We start from the raw sequence: 24,334 nt of genomic DNA on the forward strand, positions 1-24,334 counted from the left end.
TAAAAATTCAGGATCCCCAGGTGCAACTCTATACCTCCTTGCAACACCTTTGGCACTGCAGGAGCTGTAAGAGGCTTGCCCCAAACCTCCAATATAGGCTGAGTTAACGCATCATTAAAAGGGAGCAACGGTTCGACAACAGAACTCTGAGAAGGAAGGACCTCAGTGAAGAGATTGGATTTATATTCCACTGTAGGCAAGGTTAAATTTAAAAGTTCCGCAGCCTTCTTAATAACCACATGGTATGGCACATTGTCTTTTGAAGAGGCGTCAGACACAGATGGCAGTTCCCATTCAGGAGAAAGCTCTAGCCCACTTGCTTCTCTTAAATCATCAACAGTCCTCCTGAAGCTCACCTTCTTCCATATCAGCCTCAGCTTCCCTATATATTTGCTCCTCAACAAGGCGCTGAGCATCCCTTCTGGATCTCTCCTTCACACGCCGCGCCGTCGGATCCGTGAACGACTCCGACGGAGCCGGTATGGGTGTTTAGATCGAATCCGGAGGAACAATGCGCTGCTCTCGAGGTCGAATCCGAGCCGGCATCGACGGCATCAGCGTCGACAACCTCGGCGGCGCCGGAAAAGGCCAAGGCGGATTTAACGCCGGCATAAATGGCATGAAAGGAGCTGGAGCATAGGAATGGGGAACTCGTAAATTATATGCCATAGGACCCATGGGACCCGAAGGCGCACCAGAGGGGTACCAAGCTCTCGAATAGACTCCATACATAGCGTTTAAAAACGCAGTAGGGTCTTGTCCAGGAGCTGAGAAGGGTGGGTAAGAACCCGCTGGCTGAACCTTGGGAGGTACCGGATTCGCCTCTTCTTCCACAGGTGGCTGGGTCGGAGTCATCGAGCCCTCTGCCAATGGAACCTCCTCATCCTCTCGAGCCGGAGACGGTGCATGAGATGGATTCGAAACCGGAGCCTCACCTTCTGGATCCAAGACCTCGGGCGACAGAGACACTACATCCTCTCCATGTCTCCTCTTAGACGACTTCGGCCTCGAGTCCGACTCCTTACCGGAATGATGGCAAGATCCATGCCTCCGCTTCTTATGCTTCTTACTTGACTTTGAAGCATGATCGGAAGAAGACCTCGCAGGCGACGCCGTACGGGATCTCGACCTGGATTTCGACAGCGCCCTTGACTTCGACCTCGACTTTCTCGAATGCAATCTCGAAGTATTCTTTTCCATTCTACCTTTCAACTTCGCCACCAGAAGTTTAGCTTCTCTCTCTCGGAGTGCCTTCGAGTTCATCTTCTTGCACGAAGAACAGCTTTCGACATCGTGGTCCGAACTCAGACACCAGATACAGTCATCGTGCGGGTCCGTGATCGACATCTTTTTGCGCACTCCCCAAATGGCTTGAACCTGGACATCTTTCAGCGAGACAAAGAAGCAAGAAAACAGAGAAAACAGTAACAAAGTTACTACACCTACAGAGATTCCCAGAAACCGTTAGCGTCGACTACACGGAAAAAAGGAAACTGATGTCATCACGCCGGCGTGGGCCTATTATGGTGTCGGTGACGTCAGCGGAGTCTCGCGCGATGCCGTGCCTCGGTGACGACGTCCAGGTCGGCGCGAAGCTCCAAAAAGAATTTCCGGATGTTGCTGACGCAAGGGGATATTCACAAGTTGAGGAATCCACTGGCAGATGTATCTATCAGAAATGTGGTTATTCAAGCAGGCATACTATTAACACCCCAGTTTATCACCTCTAGATCAGCGCCAAGAAACCAACCTGGTGTACATCCGCTCTACAAATAAAGACTAACATAACATAACAAGACTGGCGGGACAAACTACATCAGGAAGGGGGGGTGTGCCAGCCTTGCCAACTCCACCCCTCAGGTGGGGGAGGAGAGGTGAAGCACAACCCTGGGCTCCGGCCATCTTGTAGATGGGGGGCCCTGCCCAATCCCAGCTAGGCTTCTGCCCCCCTCCCCCAGGAGAGGAGCAGGCTAGGGGGTGTACTCACCCCAGGACAGGGACACATTGGTCACTGTCCTTGTCCTACCTGTAACATCCCTAAATTTACTGGCCTGTTGATCCTGGAACCTGATCCTGCCTCACCCTGGCGACTCCTGTGGACAGCAACCTTGGGACATCCAGAGGACCTGCCTGCCTTGACCCTCTTGAAGATTGGGACTCCCTTCAGCAGAGGCTCTGCTGCAACAACCACCCTGGTGCCAACCAGGAAGCTCCGGACCAGCCCACTCTGCACCCGCCGAGCCCAGGCCGTGCCCAACCGAACAAGACCACGAGAACGTCCCCCCCGCGACTGGGACCCGAAGTCCAGTGCCTAAAGACCCTCCTCAACGAACCAGACGACGCCTGCAGACTCAGAACCAGGGGCCACCCCGAGGGTAAGCTTTTCCGACACCCAAAGACACCCCTGCACCCGGCACCCGCGGCTCCCTGTGCCCCCCTTTGGGGTACCAACCTGGGCTCCAAGACCCCAACTTAACTCTCGAAGTGCTGGTCGCCCCTGGAGAGTCTCCGTCTCCGAGCCTGCAGCCTTTTTTCCTTTTTGACCTTTCCCATTGAATAACATTGAGCGCCGACGGCTCAAAACCACCCTGTACCCAGCCGCCTGAGTGCCGCTGGCTGTGCCACCTTTGTCCTAGCCTACTTCCCCCTTGCCCTGAGCAAGTGACCAGGAGCCCGGCTCCCACAGCCGCGAGGCCTGCTTGCCAGCAGCCACCAACCGAAGGCCCCCTTTCCCTCATTGGATATCATTGGGCCTACCTACCTCTGCACCTGGCCGCCCCTGTGCTGCTGGGATTGAACTAACAGTACTTACCTGACCCTGGGGGACCCCTGAGTCTATGCCCAGAACCTTAATTTGACCCACCAGGCACTCACCTGGAAACCGGTAGCTCACTTACCTGCCATTGGATAACATTGACCAATTTTGACTCGAAAATGTTTTAAGTGTGAAGTTTTGAAAACTGAAAATATTCACATAAAATCAGCCAAAGTCCGAATTCCAAAGTACTCAACTGTGACCAGGGGAGAAGTCAGTACTGTACCTTTCAGCCCAGTACTGAACCGTAAAAGTAATCCTTTCCGGGTTTACTATTAATCAGTATTTTCTCCATAGGAACCCATTGTCTGCTTTTCTATGAAATTTATTTTAAGTGTCTACTTTTGAAAACTTGAAACATTCTTTAAAAATCACACGAAATTCTGAAGCGCAATAACCTACCTGTTTTAAGTCAAGACCCCAGTGCTGGCCCTAGGAGACCAGTGCTGGATTATAAAAGTAACGCAATCGTAATTTACCTGCAACCTGAATTTTCTCCCATTGAATAACATAGCCAGATTTCCATTGAAAAGTTTCTAAGTGTTAACTTTTAAAACAACTTTATATTCATGAAAATTCACTACAGTAACTTAAACGTTTTTGCTAATCTGGTTTCAGCTTAGACCCCAGGACTGAATCTAGGATCTAGTCCTGGAACTACCAAAGTAATCTATAAAGTAATCAACTGTACTTATATGTGGAAAACCCACCGAGCTCAATGCTATAGTGTGTTTTAGGTTTGTGTTGCTTACTTCCAATACTGTATCCCTTGTGTGCACAACCTTTATTGCTGCTTTGCAAAGTAATTACATGAGAGTACTCATTACAAGAAAAGTATATTTTTATAACTGTTGTTTCCAAAAATAAAACAACTATAACTGTGGATATAAAACAATTGGCCTGGAGTTCAGTCCTTGAGTGTGTGAAACCTTTTGCTGACTGAGTGTGTACAACAAATGCTTGTTCGCAGCCGGACTTTGTTGCTGCTGGGTGTTCTCTGCTACAAGGAAGCTTGGGGAACTACAGACACCAGAATCCCCTTAACTGCACTCACCTGGGCTGAAGCGCAATCCCGCCCACCGCGCTATTTTACGGCTCGAGGCCCCCGCTTCGCAGAACGCGTGCGGGCGGGCGCCGGGCGAAGCCCGGGCCAAGGGCGGGCCCGTTTGAGCCCGTACGAGAACGACCGAGGACGAGACGGGGTTCCCCCCTAATATCTCCACTACAAGGTCGGTGCATGATTTATACCCTGCCATTTGTTGTAGATTATCTAATTACTAGCTATCATTTACACACTCAAAGATGTAGTTGTTCTAAACCTCATCGGAAATGACCACTCCTAAGGCTGGGAGAGGCAGGAAATCAACTAATGGTGGGTCAATAGTGGGTACCCTGGACCAGTTTCTTGCGAGAGCATCTTCCGTTCTGGCCCACGAAATAGAGCTGACAGAAAGAAGATTGCCACTTGACCCTGCTTTCAACAAACGGGCATCAATGGGAAGTTTGGCCCAGGCATCTTCACCAAACCCCCTACAAAATATTGATCTTACAAGGCCAGAAGGCAATGACGTGCGAGAGGGCAACCAACAATTGCAAATTGCTGGAGGCTGGCCTTGCAACCCAGTATGTGAAGCCGCCATGCTAAATACTAGAAATGCCCCTAACCTTCACACTGTGCATTCTGGACCTCCAACATTAAGTGTCAAAAGAAAAGCTAAAATTCAGAAATCTGATAAAGTAGGGGGAAGTACAATACCACCAACTCCGCATAGTCCTGCTACATGCCAGGCCATCACGGAAGAGCCCACATCGATATTGAGTCCTGGTGTTGTGTTCCCCGCTGAGTTGGGATTGGACTTTTGGACCAAACTTGAACACGTTTTTTAAAAGACATGTCTCCCCATTTATGACAGACTTAACTTGATAGAAAACAGGCTTGCAAGTCTCCAATTATCGTTTGCTTCGGCTCAGGCACGGGGTGGGAAACAGGATAAAGGGATAACAGAAAAACAAAAGAGATTATCTAAGCAAACTAATGAATCTGAAATTCCCTCTACCCCTCTGCCTAAGAGTAATGCAGCTGATATCAGTGCCCCTGTTCTAATCCTACTTCATCTCATCTAATGATATTGCAGTGACTAACCACATTGTGTTGAGTGGAAGGGCAGAGATAGAAGATGGGAGCAGGGCTATAATTGAACAACGCCAAGCGAACAATAATATTTCTTTCAGATTCTGTCTTTCAGATACAAGCTTTTTTGGCATAAAGATTATCTCCAGTGTGGAGTTTCTCATAGTGAGATAGCGTTTTTCTCTGCAGCTTTTCTGGCATTCAGAACACTCATAAGGTTTTTCATCAGTATGGAGAATCGCTTATGGTTAGTGAGGCTGTGCTTATCAAATAGGAATTTCTGGTATTCACAGCATTGGTAATGTTTTTTCCCTGTGTGCGTCTGCTCATGTAGAGTGAGATTGTGTTTTAAATTGATGCTTTTCTGGCATTCAAAGCACTAAAATATTTTGGTGTGTTTTCTTATGGCGCTTAAAATGATCTCTTCCTCTGAATCTTTTCTGACATTTACAGCACTGATAATTTTCTTCCCCAGTGTGGATTCTCATATGTTTAGTGAGATTACATTTAAGGCTGAAAAATATTTGGCATTCGGAGCACTGTTAAGGTTTTTCCCCAGTGTGGGTTCTTATATGCTGAGTGAGTCTGCCTTTTACACTGAAACATATCTGGCATTCAGAGCACCTATAAGGTTTTTCCCCAGTGTGGGTTCTTATATGGTGAGTGAGACTGCCTTTTTCACTGAAACATTTGTGGCATTCAGAGCACCGATAAGGTTTTTCCCCAGTGTGGGTTCTTATGTGATTATCGAGACTGTTTTTTTGGCAGAAAAATTTTTGGCATTCAAAGCACTGATAAGGTTTTTCCCCAGTGTGGGTTCTTATATGCTGAGTGAGATGGCTTTTATCAATAAAACATTTGTCGCATTCAGAGCACTGATAAGGTTTTTCCCCAGTGTGGGTTCTTATATGCTGAGTGAGACTGAGTTTGTATATGAAACATTTCTGACATTCAGAGCACTGATAAGGTTTTTCCCCAGTGTGGGTTCTTATATGCTGAGTGAGACTGAGTTTGTCTCTGAAACATTTCTGACATTCAGAGCACTGATAAGGTTTTTCCCCAGTGTGGGTTCTTATATGCTGAGTGAGACTGAATTTGCCTCTGAAACATTTCTGACATTCAGAGCACTGATAAGGTTTTTCCCCAGTATGGGTTCTTATATGCTGAGTGAGACTGAGTTTGTCTCTGAAACATTTCTGACATTCAGAGCACTGATAAGGTTTTTCCCCAGTATGGGTTCTTATATGCTGAGTGAGACTGAGTTTGTAAATGAAACATTTCTGGCATTCAGAGCACTGATAAGGTTTTTCCCCAGTGTGGATCTTTGTATGCCGTGTGAGAGTACGTTTTAAACTGAAACATTTCTGGCATTCAGAGCACTGATAAGGTTTCTCCCCAGTGTGGGTTCTTACATGAAAAGTGAGACTGTTTTTGTCAATGAAACATTTCTGGCATTCAGAGCACTGAAAAGGTTTCTCCCCACTGTGTGTTCTTACATGAAGAGTGAGACTGTTTTTGTCAATGAAACATTTCTGGCATTCAGAGCACTGATAACGTTTTACCCCAGCGTGGATCTTTAGCCCAGCGTGGATCTTTGTATGCCGTGTGAGAGTACGTTTTAAACTGAAACATTTCTGGCATTCAGAGCACTGATAAGGTTTTTCCCCAGTGTGAAATCTCACATGTGCAGTTAGAAGTGATTTAACGTTGAAATGTTTTGGGCATTCAGAGCACTGAAAATGTTTCTCCCCAGTGTGGGTTCTTATATGAAGAGTGAGAATTCTTTTCTCAATGAAACATTTCTGGCAATCCGTGCACTGATAAGGTTTATCCCCAGTGTGGGTTCTTATATGCCGAGTGAGTCTGTTTTGGTCACTGAGACATTTCTGGCATTCAGGGCACTGGTAAGGTTTTTCCCCAGAGTGGATTCTCATATGTTCAGTGAGATAAGATTTACGGCTGAAACTTTTTTGGCATTCAGCACACTGGTAAGGTTTTTCCAAAGAGTGGGTTAATGCATGTCGATATAGACTCGCTTTGACACTAAACCTTTTCAGGCATTCAGAGCACTGATAAGGTTTTTCCCCAGTGTGGATTCTCATATGCTCAGTGAGATAAGATTTACGCCTGAAACTTTTTGTGCATTCAGAGCACTGAGAGAGGTTTTTCCCAGTGTGGATTCTCAAATGCTCAGTGAGATAATATTTACTGCTGAAACTTTTTTGACATTCAGCGCACTGATAAGGTTTTTCCCCAGTGTGGATTCTCATATGCTCAATGAGATAATATTTACTGATGAAACTTTTTTGGCACACTGAGCACTGAGAGAGGTTTTTCCCAGTCTGCATTCTCTCAAATTCAGTGAGATGCGATTGATGGCTGAATTTTTTTTGGTACAGGTAACTTATTTCCCCAACTTGGGTTATTTTGCTTTGATTGAGGCGGGTTTGAACACTGAATTTGTTCTCACAGTCTGTGTTTTTGTAAGGTGTATTTCTAGAGTTACATTTAGTTTTCTCTTGCTTATATGCCACCGTAAGATTGAACTAGATTTTAGAGTCTGGCTTGTTTAGATAATGTTCAGTATTTATCTCTAAAAGAAATTGTGTGTAATCTGCTTAACGTTTGAATTAAGCAAAATATGTCTCGAAGCAGCCCTGTAAAACCTGTTGAAATGTTTCTAGCAGATAAAAGTCTTTTGGTTATAGCCTCTCCGGCAGCAACTTATTTTGTGACTGAAGTTTTTCTCAAATATATTTGTATAGGTTCTTAGCAATGCAGTGATAAGGTGTTAGTCTGATATTTAATGATTAAACTGAGAAGTACCTTTTTGCACTGACGTAATGGCAGTAACTGAGAACATTAGAACATGCACAGTACTATTGTGGCTCACCGGTCGCAGAACATCAGTTAATTATACCCTTTCTATAAGGTGTAGTTCTAAAGACGAGGATTTATTTACATTAGCTATAGCGCAACGGTGCTCATTTAATCCATTTTTATATTTAACAGTTTTACATATCACTCCTGCACAACAGAATGTTGAGGCGATTTACATAGAATTACAGAACAGTACACATTAAAAAGGAAACAATCTGAGATGGTCATGAAAACAATAAAGTTGTGAATTTTTAAGGTTTTCGCCAGAGTGAGCAGAGTGGGTCGAGGTGTTATATCCAGAGGCAGATAGTCTCAAACTTATGTAACTGGTTAAAAACGGTTGTTGAACAAAGGTGATTTTCCAATCTTTTGGTTGTTAAGGTGTCAGCTTCGGAGTCTTCTTGGAGCGTCTTTTCTTTGATGGTATGCTGAAGAAACCTTTTGTTGTAACTTTCTTTTATGCAGTGTGTGCTTCCTCTCTAGAATTACATGATGCTTTAGATGAACGTTATTCTGTCATGCTGAGGCAATTTGTCTTTCTGATAATATTTCAGATGAGGATGCTGAAGTGGTCTTTCTACATTATTTCTGATGCTGTGTGCACAGATATGGCTTTGCTCTGGGTTAATGAAATGCAAAATTAGAGACTTCACTTACAGGTAGAGTACTTTCCTCGCCACACTTAGATTTTTGGAAATTATTTAAACGTAGAATGCTGGATGTCCTTCAGTTTTTCAAAATAATCCTTCTTATGGCACTGACATTTAGTGGCTTAGTGCTAAATCTTGCTTTCTTCGTCCGTAATTTCAATCACCTATAGTATTAAAATTAAATAGTTAATACATGTACATTTCCAAAAATAATAATTCACAAGCCAAATCAATGCAGGATTTTTAAAATGTTGAGCTGTTTTTCAGACAGAGCAGAGTGTAGAATGGTAGCCTGAGAGTACTTGGATGTAGGAGTGAGGATTTGTAGAATTTTCAGCATTTTATTAAGCTCACAAAGGATACCCTATGGAGTTGTAACATAGAATCCCAAAGGCAGATATTAAAGTCATATGGACTGGCACCAAACTGATATTAAAATAATATACACTATTAATTAATTTGTAATGCAAATTTCTGGGACTTAAAGGACTCCGCCACGGACAACAGGCATTCTCCCCTGCCCTGAGTTACCGCCTACTTGTATCTGGTATCCTGACTTTTGAGTTTTGGCCTCTGCCTCAAACAAATCTATTATGTGCTGCGAGGACTATGCCTAGACCTATCCCTCGACTATGGTCCAGAGTATGAATCAAGGGTAATAAAATGAAGGCGTACTTTCATGTGTTCATTTTATTCCACCTGATTATCAGTTGTTAGGTTTTTCTGCACCTGGAATTACTGGGTGCAGAAAATCAGGACACAATTATTTTCCAGACAGAAAAATTAGACTGAAAAGACGCATGAGACTCTGGGGGTGCAGCAGAAGCAGCCAAGACTTATGCTGTTTTCTTTACTAACTGGGGGAAAACCACAATTCTTCCCTCTGTTGGTGTTCACAGTCGTTGTCGGCCTATGATTCGGCATTGAGTGCAGAGCGTATCGAGTAGAGCCGAGGGGCCGAGCCGAGGAGGAGTTAACGAGCAAGAGGAGCGGAGCCTGGGACGACTGCCCGGGTTTGTTTTGTGACCAGTTCCCGCTCCCGAAGGTTTCTCCCGCTTCACCCGCGTCCTGTTATACGGGCGCTTTAAGTTCGACGGATCTGTTTTGTGGGCAGGAACGGCCACTGCCGGCACCGCAGTGCTAAGGCACTGCTGGTGCTGCTTGTGCGGCGGACGCTGCAGGGGTCAAGGGAGCCTTGGCCTGCGGTGCTGCTGGTGCGGCGGCTGTGACGAGGGACATGATTTTCAAGGACCACAAAAAGAGGAGTATAAGGACCTATCATTCATAAATGGGCAACACCATTGCCCAGGTACTCAGGTACCTGGAAGTGGGAACGCGGGAGCAATTTTGGATTTATTCTTCAAAACCTCGCAAGTAAATCTGGAAGCTTTAACATATCAGTCCAACAAAATGGAGGTCCAAATAGATCTCTTGAGGGCTATGGCATCCTCTGTTGCCGGAATTGAGCAGAAGATAACAACGCAAAATAATCTAATAGTAAGGGCACAATCTCAGCCAATATCTACGTATGCAGAGTGTAGTTGTGCCCCGCTAATTAACAAACTTGCTACCATTCCGGATATTTTAAAAACGATAATTGACAATGTAAAAGGGAATTTTCCTAATGTGGGAATTCAACCCATCAAGACCGACTGCCCCTCTAAAGATACAATAAAATGTAAAGACAATACTGTTGTTGTTAAAGAAAAAATAGATGATAAAACAAAAGATCAAGAAGTGATACACCTAAGCTGGACACAATCAACATTGACAAACGCAGCTCCAGAAGTTCATCTATCAAAAAGACAGAGAAAAAAACAACAGAAAGCAAGAAATAAAGCTTCTAAAAGTATAAAAAATACAAATTCATCAGATATAGTGAGATTGAACACTGGAAACAGCCATGACCAAATATCATATTGTGAAGGTGAGGGTAAACAAATGTTACCAACAAAACCCTTTTACCCTCTATTTAATAAGGATATATCGGAGGTAAAAGCAGTTATTTATTTTATTTATTTATTTTCAAAGTTTTATATAGCGCGAACAAGATCTTCACAGATATCAGAGCGCTTTACATAGAGGGGTACATGAGGGAATATAGTCAAACAGTAAATCAATAGATCACACAGTACAAATAGGTGGCTGCGAAGCCATCACGTGAGTAATAAGACAACTCATACAAATAAGTAAATGAGTCAAGCATGTAATACAGATCGGTGCAGGGTGTTAACAGAGTTCGAGATAATAGATCAAGTGTATTTAGCCATGAGGATAGCTTTTACTTCTTTTTTAATGAGTGTAGTGGAAGAGATAAGCCTGGTTTCGGGGGGGGGGAGTGAGTTCCAAATCCTAGGCGCCAATCCTGAGAAGGAGCGCTTGCATGTTTTTTCCTTCCGGAATCTTCGAGGTTTCAGCAGAAGATTGTTTGTGCCTCTCGTGTTTCTAGTTCCCCCAGAGATTGTCAGTTTCTGAGCGAGGTAGCCGGGTGAGTTTAGGTGTACCGCCTTGTGTGTCATGCAGGCGATTTTCAGATGTATTCTGGCTTCAAAAGACAGCCAGTTTAGGGATTTCAAGTCAGGGGTAATATGGGAGTGCTTTTTTGACCCAGTGATGAGTCTCGCTGCAGCATTCAGAGAAGTTCTTAGTGGTGCGGTAGTAGTTAGGGGGAGTCCGCAGAGGGCGGTGCTGCCGTATTCAATACGTGGGATGACTAGCGCTTGCTTGTACTGCTGTTTGGAAGTCTTTGGCTGGGAGGTAGGGTTTAAGTTTCCTCAGAGTATTGATCTGGAAGTTCGCTCCCTTTGTTGCCTTGCTGATATGTTGCTGCATGTTGAGGTTGGTGTCAAGTGTTATGCCTAAAGATTTTGCTGAATCCACTATGGTCGGTTGGACATTGAGTGCTGTTAGGTGCTTCAGCCATGTTTGTGTGGTAGATATTTTCGTGGGAGGTGAGATCAGAAGGAACTCCGTCTTCATAGCGTTTAATTTGAGGTGGTTATCAGCCAGCCAAGATTGGGTGCTCCTGATCGTTGAGTTCAGACGTAAGATGTCTTTGGGGGATTGTAACTTGAAATATAGCGGAGTGTCATCGGCGTACATGTGAAAGTTTACATTGGATGCTTGTAGCAAGGAGGTGAGAGGTTCCATGACTAGGTTGAACAAAGTTGGGGATAGAGAAGATCCTTGGGGGACGCCTAGCGTTACAGGTATTGGCGAGGACATCAGGTTGTTGCTCTTGAATTTCTGCGACCTGTTGTTAAGAAAGGAAGTGAACCACTTGAGAACAGTTCCAGATAAACCCATTCTTGTATTTAGTAGTTCTAGTAGATTCTCATGTTTAACGGTGTCGAATGCTGAAGAGAGATCTAGAAGGATGAGGAGGCAGGTGTCGTTTTGGTCTAGCATTTGAAGTGCGTCGTCGATTATGTGAGTCATAGCAGTTTCTGTGCTGTGTCCTGCTCGGAAGCCTGACTGGTGGGTGTTGAGGAGATCAAATTGCTCAATGTGTTTAGTCAATTGTAGTTGTGCGCATTTTTCCAATAGCTTGGCGAGAGTAGGAATATTGGTGATGGGACGGTAATTGTTAAGATCAGAGGGGTCGGCTGTAGGTTTCTTTAGTTGAGGTGTGATCTGACCAATTTTGAGGGAGTCAGGTATGCTTCCTTGTTGGAGAGAGCTGTTGATAATTTTAGTCCAGAGAGGGAGAAGCAAAGGGGTAAAGTCTTTTACTGCGGAGGCAGGGAGGGGGTCCGTGAGGTGATTGGATGGTTTCAGGGTGCTGAGCAGTTTGCCAATTTCTTCTTCCGAGTATGTGCCGAAGGTTGACCATGTAGCATTGTTTTTTGGTTCAGTGGGTGCTAGGCGTTGGGGTTTGGAGTAGAGGCTTGCGTCAATGAGGAGATCGCTTTTTATTTTGTCAGTTTTTTGGATGAAGAAAGCAGCGAAGTCTTCACAGGAGGGTGCCTCACGCCTAGTGTTGAGCGGTTGGGGTTGTTCCTTGGATTGTGTTCTGATTAGCTCAAACAGTTTTCTCGGGCGGTTTTTTGCTTGGTCGAGTTGGAGGCTGAAGAAGTCTGATTTTGAGCGTTTTATTTTCCTGAAGTATGCGTTTCTCTTTTTCTTCAGCTCTTTTAGGTGCATTGCAGAGGGGGCTGATCTCCAGGTACGCTCTGCCATTCGCATGTCTCGTCTATCCTCATTGAGACTCCTGTCGTACCATGGTTTGGAGATTTTAGTAGAGTCTCTTTTCAGCTCCATAGGTGCAGCCTCATTAATTATAGATGTCATAGCGTTGAGATAGTGGTCCGTCAGAGTTTGGACGTCTGTAGCGCCTGTCGGTGGCAGTAGGAAGTTGCAACTGTTAGGGGGCAAAGAGCCTGGGTTAAGCTTTTTCAAGTCTCTTTTCCAGACTTTGGGCTTGGAGAGTTGAGCCGGGTTAACTTTGACTTTTTCATTGATAAAAAATTTGAAATTTATTAATTAATTAATGTGAAATGTGTTATGAAAAATAAATGCTTAAACAAGCAAGCTGATAGTATGGAAATGATAGAGAATGGGAAAATTCAGTCCTTAGAAATGCTGCAAGTGGAGGAAAGTAATAAACAGGTGGAAAATAAGCCATCACAATTAGAAACAAATAGAGCAAAGAGTGAGAGTATTAGAGAAGATGAAACGAATAGAGATTTGTTAAAAACCTGGAAGGATATTAAATTACCACAAGATCTGGGAACCAAAACGAAGCAGTTACATAAACATCGACAATCATGGTCTCAAACTCTTAGTAATCATAATGGAAGGTTAATTGAACATGCTCAAGGTGAAAATAGTCTGCAACAAATTAAATTAAATAACCCAGATAAAAAAAGAAGGAGTGGTGCAGGTAATTTTTATGCCAGAATATCAATCTAGGGGTAATAATGATATCTTGACTCGTGGGAACATATTAAAATTGTGTAATGCAGTACCCTCTTTAAAGAAAATTAAATGTACCTGCATAGAATCAATTGAATTAGACACATCAAGAATAATAATCGCGAATCGACATTAGTAATTTGGGCATCTGCTACTGCCGCCAGCCGTATTATGCAAGAACATAATCTCTTTCAGGACTGGGGAATAAAAATAACAACTCCCCTGCAACCTTCCTATCCTAGCCCTTTTGTTTCATCAAAATTACAAAATCATAACCAAATGAGAACCGAGAATAATAAGAAATATTCCATATTAAAAAACCCCATAGGTATGACCAACAGGCATCTTTTAAAATAATTAGAGGGAAAAAATAGGAGAATTATTATTTGACACTGTCAAATTAGGTTGACTAACAGCAGCCCTCCATAATGTCAGGCAGGATTGACATCTACAATCTGAAGTTTCTTTAAGGGGGCCAACAATTATGAATGAAAGGGTCCGATTATGTTCGTGGAATATAAATGGCGTTCAAGCAAAGATTCAGAATAACCAATTAGCTACTTTGTGCTGTTTTCAAATCATTTGTTTACAAGACACTTGGGCTTTAGTTCCTTTTAGATTGGAAGGGTATAGGCTTATTACTCATTAGCTAAGAGAACAAGTAACTATGGCAGACCTCGTGGGGTTTTGGCTATTTTTAATATATACTGAGCTAAAAATGGTAAGTGAAATGGATGTCCCAAGTCAAAAGGATGATCTAATTGTCAAAATACGATACAAGGAGCAAAATATAATTAAATCTCGTGTAGTAATCAACGTATATAATCACGAAGAACAATGGCGACCAATTTGATAATTATGATAACGCAGCAACTGGACAATGACACCCAAACTGAGATTATTATTACCGGGAAATATAACATGAACATGCTATGGTCTTACGATAGAGATGTTGAAATACAATGGCAAAATTACTTATGGTCAATTCCAAGATTATCATCAACAATGGGTATGAGGGAACAAAAGAATGAAAAAATCGGCAAGACTCTTGTAAAAGAATTATACATCATAGGTCTAAGGGTGCTAAATGAGCAATTTCCCCAAGATTCGCCATCAGCATGGACTTTTCAAGAAGGGTGTCATAGGTCTAGAATAGATCATACCATAGCATTGTTGCATCTATTTCATACATTTCTGTCTTATCAGACAGTGGGAATAGATATAAGCGACCACGATCAACAAATAATGGAGTTAAACCTAAATGGCCTAAGATTTGAAAACTATATGACACTTCCGGGAGAACTAACGACAGTAAATTATAAGAAACTTTATTGGTCAGATAACACCAAAGATTCTATTACAAACACTGCGCAGGCAATTGTTGATTTTCACTTCGAAGGAGATTATTCAAATGCTGTCGAAAAATGGTCTGCAGCAATTAATAAACAAAACATCAATGTATTCAATTGAGAACAAAATGACAATAAACGAAACAAAAACAAAAGTAATCGAAGTCAGTACCAAGAAACGGAAGGGCAGTCAATTTAAATGGTACCACCAAAAGCGGGAGCTAGAAAAAGTTCAATGTTATAAATATCTTGGGATACTGTTTGACGAGAAAGGATCTTTTTCATACCATAAAATGGAGATGAAGATAAGAGCCAAAAGTCTACAAGGGGCTTTTCGCCTACTTTATAGCTCCTTGGGAGGCCCAACTTATACCCCATTAATAAAAGTAATAAAAGCGAAATTGCTCCCGAGCCTTATATGGAAGTGAAATACTCCGTGTTTTGGATTCTGCATTATTAAATAATGCTATTACAAATACATTTAAACATCTGTTTCGGCTTCCACTTAATGTATCACCTGCTCAGATAAGGCTAGAATTTGGCTTTTGTAATCAACAATATGCAAGAATGGGTCAGTACGGTAAGACCTGGAGACAAATCAAAACTAATATCAATAACCCAATGTGCACATTTTTGTGGAAAGAAATGCAACAAAATGAAAAAATTGTCCTTCTGTAAATATCTGAAAAAAGCTCTTGAAGAATTGTCAATTGCTGAGATCTGGGAAATGTCTTTAACAGTACATAGTTTAAGAAAATAATTAACAAATCAGTAGAATATTTGTCACTTTTAAAAGACAAAGAACTGTTTATTAAGAGATCCCACACATGCATGTTGGTCCAGGAATGTACAAGTCTTAAGGTCCAACTATATTTATAAATACCATGGTCTCTACAAACCAAAAACACCTTTATGAAAGCACGATTCGGCAACTTACCTGGCTTTAAACATGTAGTGCCCTGGCTGAGACCATCTAAGCCGACTATGTGCAGAGTATGCAACCTATGGGACGAGAGTATTTTGCATTTTGTTTGTATATGTGTAGTAATGATGGCGGAAAGAAAACGAAATTTGAAAAACTGCTTCATTGACAGAGGTGTTCGTACCAGCAGACATGCCATGGTAGTTTGTTTTAGACCAACGGTTATTAAGATGAACGCCAATTTTACAACATTTTTAATACTTGTTAAAAAGAAGTTGGATACTTGTGAGGTGCCCACAGGAAATCTGGAAGTCTAAGATAATTAAGGACAACATTTAGGACAATTTTTATGATATCACACATAAATTACAGAAATATTAATTGACATTATTTATATTAAGTCCTGGAAAGATGACGGTCTATAAATTGTGTTTATGTTAATCAAACTAATTTGGATTTTTTGAAATGTTAAAATTATTGGTCTGTATTTTAAAGTGGTGTGTTTTCTTTTAAGAATGTAGTAATTGTAAGATTTTTGTTAATCATGTAAATACAATTTACCTTACTCCCTCTGTTAGAAAATGCTTTACCCTTCCCTCCCCTGCTTCACCTATCTCCCCCCAACCAACAACATGCATATATCTACCACCTGCTTAAAATAAGTGGCAAATAAAAGCAGAAAAACACTATGAAATAGTGAATGGCATGTGGTTTGACAGGCAGAAGAATCTGTTCCTCGTGGCAACTCGTCAGTCCATTGCGTCAAACTTGTAACTGGACGTTACTGGGGTAAATCTACCACAAAGTAAAAAAAAACAATTACATGAGATCTTTCTGCCACTCCAGTACTGTGCAACTTCTAACAAGGGGCTATGAGAGGTCTAGGACGGGTCCTGTGACCTGGAGGGTCACACGAAGTGTGCTCTTATTTAAGGCAGAGGACTGTCATGGGTTTAACAGCTAGAGCGGTGGTGGCAATGCACCCTGTTGTAAGGATCAATAGCCTGATGCGATCTTTGCGAGTGGCGTCCTACTGACACACCCATGTAATGCTCCATTTCTATGCCTGTGCCCAGACTTTGCGCCAACATCAAGTGCATGTTTAGGGTGTTGGTGTGCGTAGGATAAATGCAATGTGAGAGTGCGACAGAGTAAACCGCTAGTCTGAGGGACACCCCTACCCCAAGACGCTCACAACAGTTCAAGGCAGAATCTAATACTCTACGACAACGTGATTGTTGAGGCCCAGTTGGACGATTGTGTGCTGCCAACCGGCCCGTTCAAGGTTGCATTTGCCAAATTCCTAACACAACTGGGTCTGAATCTATTGGCTTACTGGAAAGCCTGTGTTGGGCTTTTAGCGGCTGAATTCCTGACTACTCTGTGTCAGAGACCCATGAGGGACTACAACTACCCCAGTGTTGAGCACCCTGTCTGAGCCGGCCACAGTGTGGGCTCAATTGCTGACAGTCAGGCCTCCAGAGGGGCTGCACTTACCGACAGGCCAGGTGTGACTGCTACTTTGGGACTGCTGATCTTCAGGCAACCGCAAAGAAAAGACAGAGTGTGTGCCCTACTGTATGCAGCCCTACATCCAGGACAAAAGTGCTCCACAAAAGCCTGCTGGTGGGTCACTGCTCTCTCGAGTGTTCGGGCGTGCCATTCAAGTGCCGGGAAACAGGAAAGAGACCCAAGCAAGACTGACTCATCCTGTGGAAGGGTAAGATGTTTACGACAGAGCATATACGCATTGGGGTGACTGGAGTGACAGAACTGCACCTATACTATATTCATGATACTCCTAAATGCCCCTAGAGGGGAAGAGGGGATCAGAACCGGACGCACCTGTCTGCAGCACATGGTAGTCTGGCATGCATGCACCATCCTTTCACCCAGACTAGCCATAAAGTTGATTTTAGAGCCGCTGCACACATAGCAGGGGGAATCTCAGACCATTCGCTGATGGAGGTGCAACTCGATGGTCCGGTTGTGGACTTCATGCTACCCCCAAGGGTTGATCTGTGATATTTATAAGACAAGATGTTCAAAGCTCGTATGAGAGATGGAGCAGACTTCTATTTTATGGAGACCGGGCGGCCTGTCTAATCATCTTGCGTGCTATAGGATGAATTCAAGGCAGTAATTCAAGCCAAGCAACAAACCTTGATGGGGGAATGCCGAAGGAACGTAAATTGAGGTGCGAGGCTCAGGACAAGGAATGTGCTTTCCTGGAGGTTCCCTTTGCAAGTGGGGAATGAGATTCTTTCCTATTACACCATCAACTGAAGCAGCACACATTAAGAGCAATAATGGAAAATAGCGGGCACTCATGCGCTGGCTACCCAGAATGGTCTCTATGATGTTGGTGATAAAGCCAATGAGTTGCTTACATGGTTAGAGAGACAAGACAAAGGACGGAACAGGATCCTTGAGGACACTGACTACAAGGGGACGGAAATATTGGGAGAGACTTCCTGAAAGACCTGACCCTGCCAATGCTAACGAATGAGGACTGAGACGCACTAGACCAAGACCTGCCAGTAGACTAAATAAATAAGACAATAGGAACCTTGCAAACAGGGCAAGCGACAGGGCCTGATGAGCTCCCCTTACAAATATATAAAAGCAGAGAGTGCCTCCAGAGGAGGTATAAGACTACGTGAAAATAAGGGTGTCTCCCAGAGGACCAAAGAACGTCTGAGGTGGTGGTCATCCCAGAAAAGGTCGAACCAGCAACTGAGTGTGGGTCTTATAGACCTATCTACCTGCTTAATTTTGAGGCTAAGGTCCTTGCGTACACCCTGGCGATCTGCCTGCGGACAGTAATTGCAACAGTGGTTCATCCTGATCAATCGGGCTTTATGCCACACCCGGGAACGCGCTTAAATTTCCAACACCTTAATGGAGTACCATATGCAACAGGGGATTCCTTTGCTAAAACCAGTGGCGTTGCTGTCAAGCTCTTGTAATGTGGCCCCTCTAGTACACATGAGCGTCAATAATACAGTCTCCCGAGTCTTTTCCCTCCGACAGGGATGTTCCTTGTCTTCTATGCTCTTCTCAGGTGCGTGGGTTAGTCAGGACCTCTCAGATGGGGTATTCCAGTTTATCAGGAGTGGGATGAGAGAATCTCCCTCTACACTGATGTTTTGCTATATGACACACAACCAGCCTTTTCGAGTGCACAAATCTTACAAATTTTTCACATATTTGGAGATCATTCAGGATGGAGGATCAATTGGAAGAAGTTCTTAATATTCCTGCTGGAGGCAATGGACCATACGGCTACACTCTAGGTGCACAGTTCGGGTGGCACTACATGGCTTTAAATATTTGGGCGTAATCTGTCTTTCCTACTACCTTTTCTCTTTCCGACACTTTTCTGTCCACTCATAACTGCTCACTTCTTATGGGCTTCTTGCCCGTGTTCTTAGTGCTGTTGTTTTTAAAGGGTCCTGCGACTTCCCACAATAGACCAATATTGCTATAAATAATGTGGTACGAAGGTTGTAGGCGACATGCTGTGTTCAAGCTACTTTGCTACTGCTTCTCTATACTCTTGTAGACTCTCACAGTACGCTGCCGGCTCTAAATAGGGTTGTGAGCTTAACGCTGTGTATATCTGGACCTGTGTTCTATTCTTTACCTACCAAATAAAAATGTATTTCAAACAAAATATTTGGGTGTGTTCATTACAAGAGAGCCACAGGCAGGAACATACTCCCGAAATTAGACCGGTGTCGCAGGGATAACCCAAACTGGCACGCTGTACATTGTGCAAAAAACGTCCTTTAAGATCCCAGCAGGCATTTTCTTTCAAAAGGTAGTCTGAGAACTTCGGCTCCTGTTGTGGGATGGTGGCACTTCGCGCTGAGTAAGTTGCAGAGGGGAGTTTAAGGTGGACCGGCGGTCCGGAGCATTCTCAAGTATTACTGGGCCACGCAGCTGGTCGCAGTCAACAACTGGATTTTTGTGGACCGTGAAGAACCTGTTACCGGGTAGATGGATAGGCCATGGGCAAGAGAGGTTACCCCACCCCGGTGCTATATCGAAGAAAGTATGAGTGCACCCTACCTACTCATACACAAACATTGGTAAGGGTGTGGAGAGAGGCTACCAAGTATTTAGGCTGGGAAGGTAAGCTGACTGAAATTACTCCACTGTATGGTGGTGATCTCGTAAGTGCAGCGGGAGGATTGCAGGGCTTCACAAAATGGGGATTGTTAGCTTAGAGCGGCCGGGCGATGTGTGGAGGGGACAGGCGCTTGTGTCCTTCACAAACCTACAACAAAAGTATAAATTAGGTGACTAAAAACGGTTCTGACATTTGCAGGTGGGTCACGCTCTGCATGGTCACATGTGGGAAGGGGAGCAGTTGCCTGAAGCATCCCTACTGGAGGACCATCTGCTAACTAATCCCCTGACCAAAAAAGCAATCTCAACCATCTATAGGAAGTTGATCTACAATTCCCTGGATCCCTTGGGGACTCGGAGGGATATGTGAGAGAGGGACCTAGGCACGCTTGGCAATGGCGATTGGGTTGAGGCCATTCAGGGTGCCAGGGAGGTGGCAATTAGAACTCGTTTTGGTCTAATTTAACTACAGATCCTACATAGGACCTACTACTCCAGAACTTTGTTGCACCGAATAGGGCGGGTGGCCACCTCTCTGCGTAAGGGAATGTGGGGGGGCTTGTTTTAATGCGGTGTGGAGTTGTCCGGTAATTCAATGCTACTGGGTAGAGATCATGAGAATAAAGTCCCAGGTCATGGGACTAGCGATCGCCATGGGGGCCAAATGGCACCTCATGGATATCACGAGTGAGGTGACATGGCATAGTTTTCGCAGAATATGACTGGCCCTGGCTTCAGCCGTTGGCAAGCATAATATTGCACGGGGTGGGGAGACAGCTCTCCCCCAGAGTGGAGGATTGGGAAGCAGATCTCGATTGGTGTCAACGGGTGGACACAGGGTGTATCTCAGCAGGGGCTGCCCTTGTAAATGGGAAAAGATATGGGAGGGCTGGCAGAGCTACTGGGCCATGTGACTGGCCATGAGGTAGAGAAAGTTAAATATGTACCATCCTTGCGATCTAGGTTTATGTAGTGGGATTTGGCCAGGGAGTATCAGGAAAAGCCAAGCTATGTTACTCTCTCCATATTTGCAGACTTTTTGGTCTAATCACTCTCACTAATGTGCACCGTATTTTCGTTGTCAACACCATCAATTGAGCACTAGTTCAATAAAAAGAGTATTTAAAAGTAACTGTGTCTTGGCAAGATAATCAGTGTGCTGGACATTATTCAATTGAGTCTGTTGATCTATTGTTGAGCTCTGAGTTCTGAGTTCAAGCTGGTCGACATTACAAAGCTGTGAATATTGTGACTGCTCGCCCTCGCTAACTTGAGAGTCAAGTACAAAAAAGGGTTTACTTGGTCAGTTTGCACAGCCTTACTAGGACAGGTCACATAACATCAAAGGAAAGTGACCTCAACCCAGTAGCCGCTGCCTATCCCATGGCCCCAGAAATGGACGAAGGTGCGGCTGGTCATTGGGCCTCGCACCGAAACGCGCGTTGGCGTTACTACATCTTGTCCTGAGTTTCCAGTTCTGGGTCCCCTGCCGATGGCTGAGAGGACCTACTCAGGATGTTCTCAGAGCACTATTGATTAAAGCTGTGTTGTGTGTTATGAGGAATAGTGAATGCGAATGTGTGAGGTTTGCTGCGGAATGGGATGCATGAATGTATGAACTAGAGGGGAAGTGTGCTATTTATAATTTCTTTGTCGAATCTGATTAACCAATGTACTGTTTTACAAATAATATATGGAAAAAACTACAATAAAAATAAAAAGTATATTTTTGGAATGAATGAATTCTATGATTAATTAATGTGGCACTAAAAAGGTAGAGAGCTCAAAGTTGCGACTGATTGTAAATGCTGGACTCCTGATGAGCCGCTAGTTGATGAAATACAGGGTAGGTCCCTCCCTTGCTTAGAATCTTGACTTTTCCCCTGCTGACCTGCCCTACATCCTCCCCAGGGGGCCCCTTTGACCTATTAGAGGCCCCAGAAGTGGACTAACATAGAGACAGGACTGAAACTCCCTTGCTTTGTCAAGCTGAAGCATTTGGTCCTTGTATGTTTTCTAGACCGCAATCCAGCATGACATAATTTAACATAACCAGTACATGGTATTCATCGACTTGTCTGCAGCATTCGACTGCGTTGTGCATACGAGGCTGTGGACAACCCTACTAGAAATGGGAATTGACCCCCCTATTGTCAATTTTTTACGGGAACTGTATTCTGGGGCTACCGGGAGAGTCGGATTTGGAACCAAGGGGCAACTGACGGATAGTTTTGTGGTGGAGAAGGGGGTCAGGCAAGGGTGCGTCCTGGCCCCCTTCCTATTCACCCTATACACCAACGGCCTAGAGGCCGCCCTTCTTGAGGGCGCAGTTGATCTCCCTGTCATTGGTCGTCGGCAGATACCAGCATTATTATATGCCGACGACGCAGTTATCCTGGCCCGAACCCCAGTCCTGCTACAACGGGTTCTGAACAAGTACTGCTCGTTTATGAATAGTCTGAATCTAAAAGTAAATATAAAGAAAACTTTTGTGATGCATGTTGGCCCAAAGACTGGAAACCTCAGGAAAATCTTCGTGAACACGGCCCCTCTCGAATGCACAGCTACATATCCCTATTTGGGAATCTTATTCGATGAGGCACTCAAATGGAAGGAAGCCATCAAATCACGCAAACTAGTCTTCCTAAGGGCGGCTGCCGCACTGAAATCTTTTGCCCAAAAACTGGGGAAAAGACCCCCTGCAGAAATGCTCACAATATATAGGGCAAAGTGTGTCAGTGCTGCAACTTATGGGGCAGGGATTTGGGGTGGGGCGAACGTAGACCAGCTCCAGCTAATTGAAAACTCTTTCCTTAGGTATTTGCTGGCAGTCCCGAAAAGTTAGACAACATATGGGTGCCAAATTGAACTGGGAGTGGATTATCTAACAGACATTATAAAAATCCAACCAGTTATGTTGTGGAGACGAATTTGGGTCACGGACCAGTGTCATCTAACGAGGTCAATTGTGAAGGATTGTATGAAGTTAGACAATACTGGAAAAATAGGATGGCTAGCATATGTAAAGTCATTCTTAACAGACATAGGTCTTGCAAGGTTTTATTTGGATATTACAAGGAAGGAGTTAAAAATGGTTTGTTTGTCACACCTGAATGTACTCCGGCTGTTGAGTGAGATAGGGAAACCTTCTGTCCAGCAATGTCTGTTAATGCAAACAGACAGCCCCTACTATTCAGCCATACCTGAACTACAACATAAACCAATATGGTAAATTTCTGTTGACCCGTTTCAGGTTCAATGTATTTCATCGTCTGATTTCTTTCCCTTCCCAGAATGATTGGACCTCAAATCTATCCCCCTGTCCCTGTGATCTAAGTTCGTCACAATCTACCATACATGTTTTGTTTTTCTGCAAATTGTATTCAATTCCACGGAGGCGATGGATTGTTCCCATTTTAAAGGCATGGAACTTGAGGCAGTGTCGCCCAGCCTTTTTGGCCTTCCAGTGCCTGGAAAACGAACTTATAGCCAAACCTGTAGCCTACTTTCTTAAATTTTGTATTAGGCACCGTGCAAATCTGTGAAAAATGTACAGCTAGTGTGAATGGAGCTGACTCGCTCCAGATTGGCCAAGATGTGATACAAGTCGGTACCATTAATTTTAACTGCTTTCGTTTTGTACAATAAGCATCCCTAAAGCAAGCTTTTAATTAACTGTACATTTATGTGTATTTTGTCTTAATCCTCGGACAATCTAAATAGTCCCGTTCTAATGTTTTTAAATAATCATGTAAACAATGTATTTTATGTACTTTTATGGTGTTTCAATGATTGTCGAAACCAGAATAAAGACAATTTGATTTGAACATAACCAGTAACTTGTTCAGCTGACATTGCAGAGATAAACCCAGAAACATAGATAGCAGGTTTTTAAAAAAAGGCTGCGTTAAGGTAAGGAACACAGCAGCGTCTTGTCATTTACTTATTCACATAAAAGAAATAACATATAGGAAGCATTCTAATTAACTCTCTCTTTTCTCCACTCCTCTATTTGTCAATTATCAAGACTATGGGTCTGATTTTAAGTTCAATGGGTAACCCGACTTGTTAGCGATCTCTGCTGGCCCTGTGGCGCTCTCTGACCCTTCAGAGGAGCAGCAGCCACGGTGGCTCCTCTGAAGGCACTGCAGGGGTGGTGAGCGGCTGCCATGTTTCAGGCGCCCATTCACCAATATTTGTGTTTTTCAAAAACAAACTTCCAAAGCTGGAGTTTGTTTTTAAAAACAAATAACTAATCACTCTCACACCCTTGGAACTTTCTCCCTGATTAATTTTCTCCCAGGAAGTGGGGTTCATTTAAAAAGAAATTCTCATCACGACTGCCAGGTATTCCCTGGTGGTCCTGAATAAGAGAAAAATACATCAGACAGCCTGATCTAGAGAGGAAGGGCCATCCGATGTATTCACACTGATGCCACTCAAGCAAGGCTGGACACATGACAATCCTGCTGACTTGCACTAGATCAGGCAGACCATTCGTTTGTTGGACAGGATACTCCACCACATTTGTGGTGGAGT

The 24,334-nt window shown here is 43.8% G+C and overlaps 1 protein-coding gene across 1 annotated transcript in view; it reads right to left on the reverse strand.

Annotated features, from left to right (window-relative positions):
* Positions 1–5,405: 5,405 nt before the first annotated feature.
* LOC147737446 (uncharacterized) overlaps positions 5,406–24,334 on the reverse strand; it is a 45,564-nt gene continuing 26,635 nt past the window's right edge. The window contains exon 3 of the mRNA XM_086930393.1: positions 5,406–8,640. Coding sequence (XP_086786519.1) covers positions 5,489–7,294 — 1,806 coding nt within the window. The 5' untranslated portion in view covers positions 7,295–8,640 and the 3' untranslated portion in view covers positions 5,406–5,488. The remainder of the gene's footprint in view (positions 8,641–24,334) is intronic.

This window comes from Lissotriton vulgaris, chromosome 1_1 (genome assembly GCF_964263255.1).
Source record: "Lissotriton vulgaris chromosome 1_1, aLisVul1.2, whole genome shotgun sequence".
NCBI lineage: Eukaryota > Metazoa > Chordata > Amphibia > Caudata > Salamandridae > Lissotriton > Lissotriton vulgaris.